This window comes from Odontomachus brunneus, unplaced genomic scaffold (genome assembly GCF_010583005.1).
Source record: "Odontomachus brunneus isolate Ranch 3 - 2012 unplaced genomic scaffold, Obru_v1 Obru_scaffold_004, whole genome shotgun sequence".
NCBI lineage: Eukaryota > Metazoa > Arthropoda > Insecta > Hymenoptera > Formicidae > Odontomachus > Odontomachus brunneus.
The window spans coordinates 4,311,800-4,330,934 of NW_022639454.1; the positions used below are offsets into that span (position 1 = coordinate 4,311,800).

A 19,135-nucleotide genomic window follows, 5' to 3' on the forward strand; every position below is an offset into this window, starting at 1 on the left:
AGAGCCAGAGAAAGACAGACAATGAGAGCGCCTCCTCCTCCTCTCTCTTCCCTACCGTACACCGCGTAATTGTGCGCCAACACATACGGTAATGAAATATCACTCTGGCTGCGAAAAGAGCTCGAAGCGGTGACTTTTATTAATCGATTATTTCTCGTGTTTATCGCGACTATCTGGACGTATCTGTTTGTCGTTTGCAACAGCGCGAACGTTCCACCCACACATGCGCGCGGAAAATTCTCCGACAGACTACGACTGTCCGTTTAGTGAGCGTGACTTCTGATTCCCTTTAAAAGGTAAGAGCACCAATTCTCCGACATATATCTAATCATTCTTATCGTTCTGATCTTCAAATACAAATATATATTTTAAACTCCTTTAAATATATATTTAAATACAAATATGTAATATATAATATAAATATATATTCAAATACAAATATATATTTTAAACTCCTTTAAATATATATTTAAATACAAATATGTAATATATAATATAAATATATATTCAAATACAAATATATATTTTAAACTCCTTTAAATATATATTTAAATACAAATATGTAATATATAATATAAATATATATTCAAATACAAATATATATTTTAAACTCCTTTAAATATATATTTAAATACAAATATGTAATATATAATATAAATATATATTCAAATACAAATATATATTTTAAACTCCTTTAAATATATATTTAAATACAAATATGTAATATATAATATAAATATATATTCAAATACAAATATATATTTTAAACTCCTTTAAATATATATTTAAATACAAATATGTAATATATAATATAAATATATATTCAAATACAAATATATATTTTAAACTCCTTTAAATATATATTTAAATACAAATATGTAATATATAATATAAATATATATTCAAATACAAATATATATTTTAAACTCCTTTAAATATATATTTAAATACAAATATGTAATATATAATATAAATATATATTCAAATACAAATATATATTTTAAACTCCTTTAAATATATATTTAAATACAAATATGTAATATATAATATAAATATATATTCAAATACAAATATATATTTTAAACTCCTTTAAATATATATTTAAATACAAATATGTAATATATAATATAAATATATATTCAAATACAAATATATATTTTAAACTCCTTTAAATATATATTTAAATACAAATATGTAATATATAATATAAATATATATTCAAATACAAATATATATTTTAAACTCCTTTAAATATATATTTAAATACAAATATGTAATATATAATATAAATATATATTCAAATACAAATATATATTTTAAACTCCTTTAAATATATATTTAAATACAAATATGTAATATATAATATAAATATATATTCAAATACAAATATATATTTTAAACTCCTTTAAATATATATTTAAATACAAATATGTAATATATAATATAAATATATATTCAAATACAAATATATATTTTAAACTCCTTTAAATATATATTTAAATACAAATATGTAATATATAATATAAATATATATTCAAATACAAATATATATTTTAAACTCCTTTAAATATATATTTAAATACAAATATGTAATATATAATATAAATATATATTCAAATACAAATATATATTTTAAACTCCTTTAAATATATATTTAAATACAAATATGTAATATATAATATAAATATATATTCAAATACAAATATATATTTTAAACTCCTTTAAATATATATTTAAATACAAATATGTAATATATAATATAAATATATATTCAAATACAAATATATATTTTAAACTCCTTTAAATATATATTTAAATACAAATATGTAATATATAATATAAATATATATTCAAATACAAATATATATTTTAAACTCCTTTAAATATATATTTAAATACAAATATGTAATATATAATATAAATATATATTCAAATATAAATATATATTTTAAACTCCTTTAAATATATATTTTAAATAATGTAAAACATATATAAAATACATGTATTGAATACGCATACGTATTCATCTGACGATTCGTGTCACACCCGTTGTATGCAGGTAGAACTCGTCAAAGCAAACTCCAAATTTCTCTACCATTTCGCAGGCAATCGCGTAAAATTGCGCGTGTCCGAGCATTGGTACCATACTTTTACCTTAATTTCGACACACTCTTCACAATGTGTGAAGATCATTCTATTCGATTCGGCGACGCGCCACGATCGCGCGTAATTCAGTTGGAACGAATATTTCGAGCAACGACGACGGCTGTTTTATCGCCTCGAGGACGGGAAAAGTAAAGATCGCCGTAAGCTACGCCTCTGACAAGAATAACATTGTTATTTTCGCAAGCGCCATCGAACGTGGCGCGCGACGCGGAAGTTTCCGCGAGGTAATTTATCCTCGCCGTGGTGTTCCAGAAACTGTGTAAACGTATGCGATGAACGAAATCCGTGTCGGACGAGGACACGGGACGAGCTCGAACGGCGAGGTATCTGCATACGCTATTACGTTTCCTTTGCCGACAATGGCGGTATCGCGTTATTCGGATACGTATGTCACGACGGGCAAATAGCGCCGTCGAAATCGCGAATTGAGATCGTCAATATCAATCTCGTACAGCGAGAAAGAGAGAGAAGGAGAGAGGGAGAGACAGCAAGAAAGGGATATAAGCGGATCGAAAGGGGCGACGAGCGAATGGAAAATAACGATTGCCTGATATCAGTCGGCAGGAAGGCAATAAAATAAACCTCCTCGCGAAGTCTGCGCTCTATAAAAAGAATTCGCCGCCCGCGCCCATATAGATCGCTGAAAAGTGCGATCTGCCAAATACCATTCGTTGTATTCCGAAAAAAAGCGTGGGAAATATTTTGATATTTGAATTCTCCGGAATTTTCCTGCGAGATTGTCGGCTTGTCTGTGTCTCACGACTTTGCGTATAAAGCGCCTTTTCCCATGTGTATGTAGGTGTTTGTATGTGTGTAAATCTTTCGGCTATTTTTCCTATAAAAATATTGAAACATGGACCATATTATGTAATGCCATATTTGTACATATATATCCTTTCATGAAACATGTCGCGATTTCTCATTCAAATTCGGGAGAAGAATTTCATGGGAAAACGCACGCAAAAAACGACTTAGTAATATCAGCTAAACCAGTAATGACTAATTTTCAGTAGCTGATTCAAACTTAATCAAAAGGCTAATCGTTTAGCTGTCACTGCTAAGAATTGGCTATGACAGCTAAAATGCATTCGCTATGAAATACAAATATATTAGGTAACATTAAAAATGCAAATTATTTTAAGTAGCTAAGAAAATTGCAGTTATTTCTAAATTTCTTATCGTATGCATATATTAAAGAAGTTTGCTGCACAGCTACAATCATTTGTTACAATTATTTATTTCTAGTAGCTAATATTTCTTGCTGTAGCGAGAAAAAGTTTAAACAGCGAATAAATTTAGCTTCGATATTAGTTGTCTCTATTTCAGTAACACATTTTATCTGCCACAGCTATTTTTTAGCTTTGGAAGCTAGTTTTTTTTGTGTGCGTCGACATGAAAGTCATTGATCGGAAAGTTTCTCAATTTTTACACTCCAAAATATGCAATCTCATCCTTGGTGGAATTCTTTCGTATATAGCTTTAAGAAGCTTCTTCTAAAAACAAATTCTTCTAAAATTCTGCTTCTTCTAAACTTTTTCTATAAAAACAAATTCTTCTAAAGTCCAAAGTAAGATGTTTTACCTCTAAAAAAAGGAATTCTATTTGCAAAGTGTTGTTATTTGTAATCCCATATTCTAAATGAATACGTTTACTGAAAATGTATTCTTATGATGAAGTGGACTATTAATCGGAAAGTAATTGGATATTATTCTAACTTTTCTTCCTTTCGAGTAAATATTTATCCGAAATAAATGCCTTCTCACTAGAAGAAATTTCTATCTGAGAAGACTTGTACTGCAGATATAAAGGAGGGAATCCCTTTAACTTTAAGAATATTGCGCTTAGAATATTTTTTCTTTTGATTTTAGAAGAATCCTCTTGAGATTACATCTAAAAGAGTGAGGTTATATTTTTTTTAATACAATGCCAAATATTCTCGTAGTTAAGACCGAAATAAGGAGTCTGTTAAAGTCCTTTTCGATGAAATTCGACAAGGAATATATGAAATTACGACGATGTGAAGCTGTCGTGCGCCTCACTTTTTCCCCGCCTTGTGCGCGATTCGAAAGGCAACGTTGAAAATTAAATCCACAGGATTAAGAGAGGATGACTGACATTAACGATCAATAAAATCGCTATCCGAAAGATTTCCTTCGCGATGTCCTTTCACTGTCGTCTTCGCGCGACTAGTTATCCTTGATGTTCAACGAGCCCAGGCGCCGTCCTTCGCGCCAAAATAAAGTTCCGGTGCTGCCGCGAAAAACGCGAGCCAGGCGTTTCACTCAAGCCAATAAAATCTGCCGTTTCCGCGCCGAAAGTGTCGTTCCGTGCGAAACGAGCCAGGCGTTTCGTTCCTGTTTCTCAGCCGTGCTACGCCGCGGCGTTTATTATTGTTTTCCGAAGCGCGTCATAAATGGGCTTGTGAACGCGAAACGTTGGCATAATCCCGGAATATGTTCGCAGAAATACATATATCGAGCGATATCAGGCATGTCTCATGTGCTCGTTATGGATTTGCCAGTCGCGCTCGCTTGCGAGAAATTTTTCCGAAAGGCGAACACGGTCATTGAGGCAGCTTGCGTTTTCGTGATCGCGTAATGACTCGCCGGGGATATTGCGAAATTGTTCCATACTCGTTCGCGTGACGTAACGAGCACGTTTCGTTCGTGGACTCGCCTTCCTCTTTTTCCTCCCCCTGAGCGATTTCCAATACCTCGGTTGTTTTTTTCACTTATCCGGCGGGATCGACACCGACTCGCGCTGAGCTTAACCCTTAAACGACAAGGTGAAATTATGGAGGAAATATAATAACGATTCGGGTCATGTACGGCTCCAATATCTTTTCAGTTCATTTCTTTTGCTCCGCGCATTAAAAAATTTGCATTAGGATAAATAAACAGCAATTCAACAGGAACAAACTTTTTATTATGTAAAAATGTTTTTTCAGTGTTGTACCTGACTGGGGCAAATCTATCATAAAGTTTCAGTGAATTGCATTAAAAAGTATGTATCGAAGGAAATCATCGTTGGTCCTACCTTGTCGTTTAAGGATTAATCGGGAAGAATATTTTGCGACGTGCTTTATTCGATCGATCACTTCAAGCTGGCCACGTTGGATTCAAATAATTCGACTTTACTGAAGACAGTTATTTTTATGCGACAACAAAGCTCGACTTTATTCGCACGCGCGTGTCTAAGGATCGTACGTTCGATCTTTTGACAGTTGGCGCAATTGACCGTCCAGTCGAGTCGATTAATCGTACATCCCGGTGAGATGCGAGTCGGCCGGGTTTCTCCACGTGAAGATAAGCAGATACTGAAATTCACGAGCCTCGGCGGCAAGGCCGCGTCGACTACTTTTTCACTCTCTTCACAAGCTGCCTTCTGGAAATCGCGAGCGCGAGGAGTATCCGCTAAATTTCACGGAGCAGGCGTAAATATTTGCGCAAGACAAAGGTGGCGCCGCGGCCGATGTCCTGCGAGATGCGGACGCGCGATATGTTTACGGATCCCTCGATCCGTCGCGTCGGCTGGCCGTGTGCGCCGACGAATAAACGTTATTTTTCATCGTGGAATGCCCACCGCGAAAGCCATATTCGCCCGGTCGGTGCAAGGCTGCCGTTGCTGGTGGCGAGCCTCGGGACCGTGGCCGTCGTTCGGCTGAATTTAGGGGAACCATCAACGGCCGGCCTCTCGTTAGTGCCGCCTCGGCTAACCTGACCAGACTGCAGGACGAGCCTTTGTTAATCGGTGAATCGACTGGGCCGTGAGAGTACCTCTGCTCGCACATGTTTCGCGGGTACACGAAGATACAATTAAACTCGCGCGCCTCTGCGACGCCCGGCGGGCTCTGTACGCGTCTTCCTTCACGATTCTCGCTTTGATCGATCTCATTGCGTTTTCTCTCGTTTTTTTTTTTGACCGACTAAGGGCCGCTTTTTCAATAGCAGTTTAAACTTGGATTCAAGTTTAAACTCTATTCTAACAATGTGTTTGTTTTGTTTAAACAGAGTTTAAGTTGAAATCTAAGTTTAAACTATCAATCAAGAACCGGCACTAAATCGTTTCATGCACTAAGAGGAAAGATATCTAAAAAGTGTAGATATCTAGAAACTTCATTCGGTAGATACCAATGCCATATTTGCTCCAAATCTTTCCATTTAAATAGAATACAATATTCTTTCATGCAAGGAATTTGAGGAAAATGTAAATTTTCTCACTTGAAAAAATATTTTCTCATTGAAAAAAAATATGTATATCAGTGTGAGAGCAAATATGCCATTGATATCTCCCGAATTTTTATTCTTTAAATATTTTTTTTCTTAGTTGTATATGTGGAAGTTGGTATCGCGGGTTACTTGTAAGCGATGCAAGTGTCGCGACGTTTCGTGATGCAATAAAAGTATGCGATGTAATTGGTTTTTACACGTATAACGTTCGATTTAAATAGATTTCGTAGCGTCCGCATCGCGATTCCGCTTGGCGGGAGGTAAACTGGCGCAAATTGAATTTATTACCGCTCCGTGTGCAGTCGTGAGAAAGAGTACGATGCGTTTTGCCGTGGAGAGGGACTTTTGGTTAGCGTGCAGAAGCGCCTTTTGCGACGCAAAGGGAGAACGAGATCGTCGTCGCTTCGTGCAGTTCCTGATGAAATTCACCATCCGCGAACGGCGCACGCGAACGGGCAAACATATTCATTCGCAACGCGCGGGACACACCGGATTATTTTCACGAAAACAGTCCGAGTTTAATCGCGAATGTGACCGCGTGAAATACGGTGCGCGCTCGTTCCTTCTTATGAACGACAAGAAGCGAAGAGATGAAGGGATGTTTACTTACCTCTCGGTAGTGCTCTTCACAAATTCGCCCTTCCAGAGACCGCATGTTAATTCGCGGGCAGTCACGGCGAAAAAGAGAAGATTTATGGCCAGAAGTACTCCGACCGGTCCGAAGAAGTACGCCAAAATTTCCATATCACCTACAAACAGAACGAATAAATCGAATCTTTAGATCTTCTAATCTCCTCTTCGAGGTTCGATCGCAGACCGTTTTACGACACATTTTATGCGACACGTGATTTCATTCACGTATACGCGTAACGTAACGCGTAATAGTAATGCAATAACGTATAGAGAATATTATAGCTTCTCTTCGTATAAATTCTTCTTGACCTTATATCACGTTTCTAGTGATGCAGGAACAGACTGTGAATAAGGTCTATCTCGCTAAGAAACACAATGATTTTCGTTAGAAACATAACCAATTTTGTAATAACATATTTTAGTTTGTAAGATATAAATAGCACACACACTGAAAGAGAGAGAAAATACCAAATATTCATTCGACGCGCGAGCGCATACTAATATTTTTACTTAAATTTAAATTATTTTATGTTTAAATAAAATAGACAATTGCTTTTAACAGCTAAGCTTTTAAGAAATTCCTATTTGAGAAATATTTTATATCAGTGCAAGTAAATATCTAATCAATACTCACCGAATAAGAGTTTAATATTCCTTAGATATTTTTTCTCTCAGTGAAAAATAATAATGAAAGGATAATGAATTACTGCAGAACGTTGATTTTTTGGTTACAAAATTCTGTAATCAGTCTTGCTAATAGAATCTTCTCCTTGCATAAATGCTCGACGATGGGCATTAATGTATCTTCCACAGTTTGCCTCGCAAAAGCAACGCGCTCTATTTCCATCGTGTTATTTTGCAAACTTAAAATCCCTATTTGCAAATGTCGATAATAGCAGCTGTTATTGTCTAAGCGATTTAGGGCGCATAATACGTTCTAAAATTAATGTTCGCACGAGCGCGCACGAGAAGCAGATAGAGATACAGGCTGCTATTTTGGATTCGCTAATGACCGATCGACACGAAACGGTCCTTGCACCTGGATTAATCGTACAGCAATCCTCTTCCCCTCTCTCTCTCTCTCTCTCCCTGTTTTGTCCGCGAAATGACCTCAGACCAGGTCAATACTCCGGATTTAAGCGGATATCTGGATCGTGACTGTTTCGATTTTAAACTCAGATTCAATAATAAACGAGACGCGGTCGGCTGAATGTGTGGATCACCAGATTTATCTTCGGGATGCTTAATTCGTGGCATCACTTGAGAAACAGCCATTCGTTTTTTATCATCTTGAAGCGACGCAGCTCATCTTTTACTGTTGTCGCGATGTCTGATTAATATTTCGTCGCAGCCTGTACTGACGCAGCAGATGTCTAAATTTCTGGTCGCTCTTGTCGGAAAATCCAGTGTTTTGAATCACATACGGAAAAAAATATTTGGTTGAATTAACCAAATATCTGGTCGAATATGAACGATCCAGAAATTCCGATTGAAGTAACCCGAATTCTGTTTAAGGTAACAAGATTTTTGGTTGACTTAAACAGAATTCGAATTTTTAGATCTTTCATATTCGATCAGATACTTGGTTAATTCAACCAAACCTCTTTTCCGTGCATGAAATGGTCTTATGAGTGCTCTCGAAACGTCAGAGAAACAACGATTACTCAGCGCGCGCGGCGCAAAATATTATGGAATTCCGCATTAATAAAACTGGCCTTGTAGCAGGAACATAATAGTTATTATTCAATTTCAGGCCATTATATATGAAACTCTGTGGCGTTTTACGTTTTATCATATGCAATTTACGAAATACCATGCTGATAGCGAGGACATTTGTACCGAGTCGCATGCGAGCGCGTTCGTTGCGTTCGATCGATTATTTAATTTCAGGTCGAAATACACAAAGCGGGACGATACAATCAGTCGATGTCTTTCGGATGATCGCGACTGCAACACGCGAAAGCGAAGGCAAGGTTCCGAAGGGCGACAGGTATTCTTAGTTTTGTAAAGTACGCAAGCAGAAATAGATCGACGATTTATGAAAAACAAATAAATCGCTCGGTGTCGACTTGCCGACACGGACAGTTTATTTTCTTGTTCATATCGCGCGCGCGTTACGACAAAAAGAAAATAAAAGTGTGCGAAATGGTGTGCGTTGGGCCAGAAAAGCCGGGCTTTTGAACGGCGCACGAATGCGCGGCGCGTCGCGCCCCTCATTTATTTTTAATTATTTATGGCGCCATACGAAAAGGGAATCGAGCGATCGAGCGATAACCAATGGGGCGAGACGTACTTTGTTTTCGTTATCCAATAATATTCGATAGCCGATACTTTGTTGCTGCTACCGTTGCGCATTTGTCTCCGCACTCCGCTCGTTGTTTATATACCCTTCCTCCTCTCCGCGTTATATGCAGGGCGCGTGTATGCATTTAGGTGTCCGACCGCTCGTGGAACAGGTAGAACTCGTTAAATGCAACAGGAAAGTCATGTACCGTTTTGTAAACTGCTGCGGTAATTATTACGAGACGTTAATGAGAGAGAAAATCGGCGAGCAAGTACGTGCAATGCGACGGGATGAGCTTTCCAGGCAATCCGAAAGAGACCTGAGAAGTCTTGTGCTTGTTAACTATTTACTGGCGACAGTGAAAATCGAATGACAGAGAGAGAAAGAGAAAGAGAGAGAGAGAGAGAGAGAGTAACATCGTGAGGAACGAGCGATTCTACTTCACGTATAATCTTACCGCACGTCTATATTAACAAGATGATCAGGATTCGATAAGAGGTCAGGAGACAAGGCCAGGACATTACTTTTCCGACTGCTTTACAGAACTCGTTCCACCACATCGTACGCACTAATTGATCAATTTTGTTGTTCCTTTCATTAATATACTGCTTTGGATTTGTACTGCGAAGCATCAGCTGTATGTTTCTGACGGGCATAAAATGCGATTAAAATGCCATTAAAATGCCATAAAAGGAAAAGTAAAATGACAATAATGTCAAAGGACATTATGTCAAGGAACATGAATATTCCTGTACATGGAAATTCGTGCGATCGAATTTTTTCACTTTCTTCGTTACATCGAAGTTTGCCAAAGGCGCATTGTTTATTTTCCTTCAGGATTAATATTTATTTAAATCACGCATTGTCATTTCGGTTGCTATCGTAACCACAGACCGCAAATCTGTGAACGGTGGCTCGCAATTGTCACAAATTGGAGCGCCTCTAACTCCACTGGATAGAAAAACGTATCCAACCGTTTCGCAACAGACTCTACGTACGTGATCATTCGCGTACTAGCATCTAGGTGAGCGGCTCCGCGATGAAGGTGCGAGGTCCCACCTTTCCGAAGACGAAGACAGGCGACGGACGCGTACGATCGGGCATGGCAAAGTTTACGCGCGCGAGGGGGTTATAACGAGGGAATTCCAGCGATCACGCGACTACTGCGATTCCGTCGAAATTGCGCCCGCTCTAGGAAGGGCCGGTATGTGTTTAGCAGAAATTATGGTAAATCACGCGGGGCGTGCACTTATCCAATCGCGGATCGGTTTCCCGGTTCCACGCCCGGTGCAAGGCTGCGCGATTCCCTGAATTCCTGAGATATGCACGCGCTGGTACGCGCGCGTACGCTCTCGGGTTTCAAGTTCAAGACAGGTATATCCGGCGGAGGTTTAACGCTGTTCGTTAAACACAGATACTCGCGAAATACGCGAGCGTGCGAGCTCATATTTGCCTTACGTACGCAAACGTCGTTTATGGTCGCCTTTCGGCGCGCGAGACAAGGAATACCGTGAACTTCGATCGCGACGTGCACGAGAGAGAGAGAAAGAGAGAGAACACGGCGAGGTAAACGTGACGTGCGATATTAACGCGACGCAATCGCCGCGCTCTACCGCGCTTAGAAAATTATAGCTCCGTGTGCATAGATATTAACGCGCGCGCGCGCGGACAAAACTTTACGATCGTTAATCAAACGCCCGGCAGACGCGTAATCGTAACGTGAGGAGGAGAGATCGTTAGGGGAAGTTCGATCATTATTTACGGGACCGCGCGCGAGCTTTGAGCGAAGAGGCGGCGAGAGTGAGCCTCGCATGCAAGTTTTGCCTCGTCGGTTCGATCGCCGGCGCTTCACGGTAATTTGACGATAGAAATCCCGGTCGACTCGACACGGTCGACTTGCTTTTATCGGGGCGATTCGCCCTCCGCGCGCGCGGCCGGTCCCGGCCCCATAACTACGGATGCAATCTGCCAGAAACAGACTTCCATGAGGATTCCGTAGCCACTTATCGGTGCTGGGGCACCCGCGTCCGCAAACAAACCCATAAATAAAATCCTCGTGGCGACATGAACTTCGCGGCAGCGGCGGCGGCTATTCTCTCTCTCCCTTCTTTCTCTCCCTCTTTCTCGCGGCGCGGATATTAAATTGCTACTGACCCAGAGATTTTTCGAGAGCTTCTCGAGAGCGACGGGATACCGGTAGTTGCTGCACGACGAACACGATGGTACTCGCCTGTCCCTTGGTCAATCGATCACCGTGAGGATACGCGGTTTTTCGAAGCGAAAATTGTATCGCCGCGCGCGCGATAGATTCCCGACTGAAATAAAACGTCGGAGCAACGACCCGAAAAATTCCGCTAGCGCGAGAGCTCTGTCTAACACGGCCGTATAAACACACGACACGGGATCATTAATATTTTTGTAATGTCGTAACGTTACCATCGGCTAGGAAATTCGAGAACACGGGTTTGTCACGAGCTGCTATCGGCGTGCTTGCGAAATTAGATCGGTTTCGTAATACTCGCGGAATCGCTCGTCCAGAGGCACCGAAATACATTCTGCTCGATCAAAACCACAGCTTTTGATACATCACGAGATGAATTTATTTCAATGTTTATAAATTCAAGGCATATACGGAGAGAGAAAAAATAGTATTTTCTTTTTTCTTTTTAATATAAATTCTTTTCACTGTTTTTAACAGCGCAGCAATTGACTGTCAGTGAGGTCTATCTTGCTGAAAAAAATAGCAAATATCACTGGAAATATGATGGATTTTTTAATAGCACATTTCAGTTCTTAAAATATAAGCGGCACATGTGAAAAGTAAAAGGATAATAAATTTAAGAAGAATGTATCCAATCTTATTCCTCGGTTATAAAATTCGATAATGTCTGCTAAGAAATTCTTCCTTCGTGTAGAATTTATTTTAACATTATATTGCAATAGATAATAATAATAATATCGAGATGATGAAGAAGATATTTTTAAAGAACTTTTTAACAAATAGTATTGGAAAAGATATTTTTGAAGAATCGACCGCGCTTCTTTATTTGTGAGCACTGATTCATTTGAGATATCGCAGTTGATGAGTGACAAATTTCAACAGAATCTTTATAACCCGAGAAGTTATATCCAGACAGCTGTGCCCTCCAAATTCATTCAAATTTATTTGATCCCTGAGTTACCAGATTCGCGCTACGCTTCTCTCACGAATAATCCACTTTCTGTTAATTGTTACGCGACGCTATTCTCGTGGCTGGCGCGTGTCGAATAACGAAAGGTTCCCGTTGGCGGAATAATCGCGGTTTTTAGCAGTCGTAGACGGAGAAGCGTGCCTTCCACTCGGAGCTCAACGTCAAACTTTGGCGGCTCGTCACGAAACTTTCGGAACATCGTGTAACGGGTCCTGTTCAGATAACCGAGCTAACTTGCATCCCGGTGTCCGCCAAGAAAGCACAGAATATTAAACGAATACGGCGAGGCGAACTTGTATTCCCGGCTGCTCTTCTCGCGAGAGCTCTCCTCTCCTCTGCCGGTTTCTTTCTCTTACCGACTGCTCATCAAGCGCGTCTCAAAATTCAATGTTCGTACGTAACCCCCCTTTCCCTTCCGCCGCGCGCTACACCGAAATTCGCCAACTTTTTCGTGGCCAGTCCCGCAACGGGATCGGGGACGTCTCGCTATGCGCGCCGTCTGACATCGGGAAAAGTTTTTCCATCAGGCATGCCGGACCTAGCACGGATCCGCAGTGATACCGAGAAAGAATAATACAGGAACTGGCACTTTTATTAAAAGTTGACTCGTGCATGTCACTTTGTAACGCAGCTTGTATTTCAAAACGCCCGCGTAACCTGACGATTTTGGAAAATAAGCGTTACAACTACGATAATTACACTGTGACTAAACGCGCGGATGTGATTTCAAAACGCGTTCAGGCAGTTGCAATGTCAGCAGCAATAGCTCTCTCGTGGTCGACGGAAACTGCAGTTGTAATTTGCAAACTGTACACAGGGAAAACAGTTACTCCGTGTAATATCAATGGGGCGTACTAAATAATTGCGATAATCTGTACTGAACGAGAAGAAATGGTTGATCTAACTAAAATTAGTGGTAACAAGCATAAGTTATTACATATATCACTAATATCATAGTAGAATTTAATAAGAAAAAGGTTTCTTTTGACCATAATTTAAAATAAATATTTCTCTATGTGATTACAGTTACAAGTACCTGATATTTTTGTTCTCATTGCAATATTAACCTTACACTGTAAAAACTGAAAACTGTTACTGTTACACTGTTAAATTTAACACATTTCATGTGTCCCAAATCATCCACTCTCATTTATGTGTAAATTTAACACAAAACATATGTGTTAAAAAGTAACACGCATAATATAAAAAAAATTTAACAAAAATTTAACACTTAAATACCGGGATCACATGTTGTGTTAAATTGACATATTTAATATGTCAGACATAGATTATGTCAATTTAACATTTTCATTTCATATCAAAACCATAGATTAATACTTCTCTGTAAATGTTAAAGTAATGTTTTATTTTAGCTAACATTATACATATGTCAATTTAACACAAACTGTAATTCCTGACGGTATTCAAGTGTTAAATTCTTATGTTAATTTTTTACATGTTATGCGTGTTATTTTTTACCACATTTGTTTTGTGTTAAATTTACACGTAAATAAGAGTGGATGATTTGGGACACATGAAATGTTAAATTAAACACATCAGTTTTTACAGTATATAGTCATTGCGCTACTTTTCAAACACGACTCGATGCATAGAATCTTGAGAGACCCCAATATAAAAAATTATTTTATATCTTTTATGTTGAGAATTTAAATATTTTCTTTGTTTAATTAGGTTTTTGGGCTCATGCAAAATATAAGAAAAGACCATTTTGGATATAATATTCTTTTAAAGATTCGACAACTGTATAGTTAAGAAACTTTTGAACGAGTGCTTCTTTGAAATTCTCTCTAACACACTTAGGAAAAAATATTCGAAAGTTTATTTGCGGGATATAAAGTTTATTCACAGAAACAAACTTTATTTCGCAGAACTTTATATTCCGCAAATAAAATCTTAAGTATTTTTCTCAGCGCATGGAGGAAACGGTAGTAAACAAACATCTGCGGCACCAAGGTAGGCCAACAGCTTATACGTTTTCGTATTACGAGATTCTTCATTGACTTCTTCAAGTTCAAATAAAAAAAAAAAAAATATATATATATATATATATATATATATATATTTGCAAGGTCAATGTAAATTAAAAATTTCGACTCAGGAAGATTTTTTACTGTTATGCAAATTCGGCGATATTTACAGACTCAACACAGAATTGAAATTTTGAATGACGAGATCACAAAAAAATTCGCGGAATTAAGGACGTGTACGTGAGTATAAAAATTTAAATCGAATTCAAATTGGAAATATCCACTTTAGTCGCTTGAATATCGACGAGCGACGGGAATTCGCGCGCAAATATTTTACTCTGGACACTGGATACAATCGCTTGGGGAGGGCGCGTTACTTTTCATTACAAATACGCTCACTTCCGAGCGACTGGCGACCGTCGTTTCTTCCTCGAAACTTTTAACAGCCAATAAAAGATTTATTCCGGCAGTCGGGCTGCATCTCGCGCTCGTTCGTCTCTCGTCCACGATCGCGAGGCGTAAAACCAGTCGAGATGTATTTCCAGCTCGCGCGCGCCGTCTCGTTCAAGACTGTCACGCGGCATAAGAATACACGACGGTGCACCATAAAAGCGGAGATAAAGACGCTGTCGGCAAAAAAGGGGATAAACCGCGGGGCTTTCGGATCGCGGCCGCGGGGCGAGATCGCAGTCTATATTTGCTGGGTTTGGCAGGTCGCCAACAATAGCCGTTTCGGCCGAGTTATATCCTCACTCCATGGCGACCCATAACAAACATAAATGAATTATGCCCACGCGTGCCGTTCGGTACTTTACGGCTCCACCGTCAAATCCGATTAGCTCGTCGTCGAGAGCGTTGCGCGCGCGCGCGATCAATCGAGGAGCGCAGAGCGGCGGCTTTGCGTCGCCTCGCTCATCCCTTTCGCACGCTTTTCTTTCGTCGAGCGTGAATTTATCGTAACGGCATTCCGTTAAGCGTTCGACTGCTCCTCAGCCTGACCAGAAATTTATCTCGTGGTCAGGTTGATCTCGATCAGTTATCTGATTTGTAAGGTAACGTGTTATCGGGTCCTAATTATTAAAAATCCTTCAATATTTCAAATCCTTTAATATTTTTGCAAAATAAATTTGATTAGTTTAATACATTCAAAATTTCTGTCAGAAATTAATTAATCCAATTGTCAGAAATTACGATTGAAATAAACTAAATTCAGCTTTAATTATAAAAAAATTTATGAATGATTTATGAATCAATTTAATTAGAAATTGACTCTCTCTCTCTCTCTCTCTCCCTCTCTCTCTCTCTCCCTCTCTCTCTCTCTCCCTCCCTAATCAGACTTACCCTTATTATTGATAAGGTTCTAATTGTCAGACTGCATATGATTTATTAGGATCTGATAACATCATTTTATACAAACCAGGTAAGTGGTTGGGATTGATCTGATCAGAGGATGGGATGAATTTCAAGTCGGGTACAGCCCGGGTCGCCAGGTTGAGGAGCCGTATAATTTACGAGCGTAAAAAGTTACGTCTGGTTATCCCCCTTTTTCGAAAAGCAGAGAGGGAGCGAAGGAGCATATATACGTGCAATTTGCAAAACGCAATAAAGCGCATTCTTGCCGCTCGAATTTCCAATTCATCGCGTCCGTTTGAGCCGGGTAATAAACGAAATTGCGCGATAAATAAAGAAGGATTCGAAGCGATTTCGGGGTCGAGGGTTGTACATGGGGGTGGCTCGCCGCTGCACTCGTCCGGCTCTTTAGCATTCGATAATTCCCTCGGCATTTCATTACCATTCCGATTATCGTCCTAATCGCTACTATATACGCGCGCGATCGACCCTCTTCCGCATTCTCATTCCAGGACTCCCAGCCCCGTTTCAATAATCACGTTAAAAAGCACTATGAGAGACGTGTGCACTCGATCGATCGACCCGCCACGAATACAAGCGCGATAATGTAATTCGAATAGCGGAGCGTCCTGAGTGATGTAGCGATATTTGTTTATAGTCCGCTCTTTCTCTCTCTCTCGCTCTCTCGCGATGTGTGTTATTCGCAGCGTAATTTAATGTCGAACATTACATACGCGTTATACCATTTCCGTTATCAAAGCCTGAAGTTTGTTACAAAAGCGAGATCTGTATTGTGCTGCTGTTGTTAGAACATTGTAGGTGCAAAGTCTTTTCGATGAAAATTCATGTCCATTATTAATTAAATTAAAGTTAAATTTGTTACAAAAGCGAGCTCTATATCGCGCTGTTATCGTCAAACATCACAAGAGCAGGATATTTTTGCCGAAGACTCATTTCCATTATCAAAGTTTGAAGTTGTATTTCTTACAGAAACGAGATCTACCGCGCTACTGTCGTCAATACATCGTGAAAAGCAAAGTCTTTTTGAATATAAATCTTCCAAGACTGTTTTCTCGCGCGCGCGAGTATAGGCAGGTGAGGAGGCAAGCGAGTTCCATGGGAGTCACATTGCGAGCTCGGTCTGGCTGGCATCGGGTTATCGGAATATAACCTGGTGTGTTCACGCGCGACGCAGTTATACATCACACTGATAATGGTTAAGAACAGTCGTAATATACTGGCGATGGTCCCGCTATTTATTCTAATTTCGTGCGAGTGATTTCACTGCCACAAATCAGCGATGCGTAACGCCTGAGAATAACACGCGACTCCCTCGTAATATTTCACGCTACTCACGCCCGACCCTACCTAATCCACTTAAATTTCCGCCCATGAAGAACGGGATTATTGCGCGTAACTTCAATATTCAGATACACTTCGCTCAAACAACGCCGAAAGATTTATTCATGATGAATTTTGGAGGTATAGCAGGACTGAAGACAGCGACGAGACAACTGCCGTTCCCACACGGCGCGAAGTTACTTTACGCGCTAATCGGGAGTGGCATGCACCGCGATATACAATGTCTCATTCATCATGAACGTTTAACATCGGACCGCTCGCCTAATTTGAGGTTGACTTTCCCTCGAGGAAGATCTCGCGATTATCCACGTCACGTCCGTCGCGACGTCCTAATTTTCGGCGTTACGTGTATCTTTACGACCAATCTCTAAATTGAAATTCCGCGCGAAGGTTTAATAAAAATCGCAAATAAAAAGACCAGATGTAAGATTTCGTGATCCATCTGCGCTTTCTGAAGCTCAGTTCAACCGTTCGTGCCGTTCGTTCTCAGTCGCAATTATCCTTGCCCGAACGTTGGGGTGAAATCCAGAGGACTCAGTCCGAATTAGCCGCGGAATCTAGCATTATGCGCTAATGACGCGCTGACGATGGAATCGCGCGGCGCGTCCTCGCCGATAATGTTATCGATTACGCCGCGAAGCCGCTATTACCGTTCGGCCGGACGACGAACGCTAAATACAAGTCTCGAAAGCGAGGGTCGTAAGCACGACGACGACGACTAAACGGGGGATAGTCTTGGGGCTCACTTGAGCGCGCGCGTACACGCATACTTATTAGCGCCGGGCCAGCGTGCTCGGAGAACGAGACTTTCGCCCGTTTCGCACGGCGGGGTTGGACTGGCTGGCGCCAGCTTTATCTCTCTACCCCATCGTCTCGGCCTATGCCGTTACGGGCTGTATAACGTGGCTCTGCCACGGAGCAGGGGATGCGGGGAAGGGGATTGTTGCTCGCTCGGCAACCCCCTTGTCTCCTGCAGGAGCACTCTGTCGGGGAAAACAACTCGCGATAGTCCCGGTAGCTTCCCACGAGGGGCCGTTATCCCGATTTAACGTCACGCGGACAACTCTGTCTGCCAGGTAGTACCTTCCGCGCGTGCGGTCTCAGGTGTCCTCTGCCGTAGAAGCCGGCTGGATCGTGCACGGGCGAAAGAAGTAGATGGGAGAATGAATTAACGCGAGTGGCCATTCCGATGAAAGCGTCCCGTTTATCGCGAGACGAGCAGCGCGTCGCGCGAGTCGTGCTCGGCGATCGTTTGTCGATTTAATCTCGCTCGACTCGATCGGTGATCGATCGTTGCAACGTTAACCGACGCAAGAAAGTATCGATCTGCTCTTTCTCCTTTTTCTTTTTTTCTTTTAAAGGACAGTAGCCAATTAATCGGTTACTGTTCTCGAGCAGAAAACAGTGTATAACGTATGCGGCGTCAGCGAATCGCAATTTCATTCGCGTCTCTGAGAGCGCGCGAATCGAAAGTTCGGGGATAGGAGGTCGTCCGTGACGGCGAGGGGTGCGTGTTAAGGGAGTATATCGGTATTATGGTTTGAAAGGTTGCAAAAGAAGGTACTTTTGATTTCTTTTTATGAACTCCTAGTGATACTAGGATATAACATACAAAAGAAAAGCTTTGTCACTTGGACAATAGAAATATATTGTTAAAATAAGATTAAAAGAATACACGAAGTTTGACGTTCCATTGTTTTCATGTAAAAAATTCCAATCAGCTTTTGTTGCGATGTTTCAGACCAGAACACTCCCATAATTTCAATCAGGCAATGTAAGCGCCGATATAGATCCCCGATCGAAAAAATACACATATTCGTTGTTTCCATTTGCGTTGCGTGCCAGACCATCACTTTGTATTGGCATTACGACTGTTTCGTAGCTCGCGGTTACTCCGACTGCGAAATGCACCGCGATCAGCAGGCGCCGATA

At 40.1% G+C, this 19,135-nt stretch overlaps 1 protein-coding gene across 1 annotated transcript in view; it reads right to left on the minus strand.

Annotated features, from left to right (window-relative positions):
* LOC116846766 (probable G-protein coupled receptor Mth-like 1) overlaps positions 1–19,135 on the minus strand; it is a 192,015-nt gene that overhangs the window by 13,118 nt on the left and 159,762 nt on the right. The window contains exon 6 of the mRNA XM_032821030.1: positions 7,006–7,144. Within this exon, the coding sequence (XP_032676921.1) occupies positions 7,006–7,144 (139 nt within the window). The remainder of the gene's footprint in view (positions 1–7,005; positions 7,145–19,135) is intronic.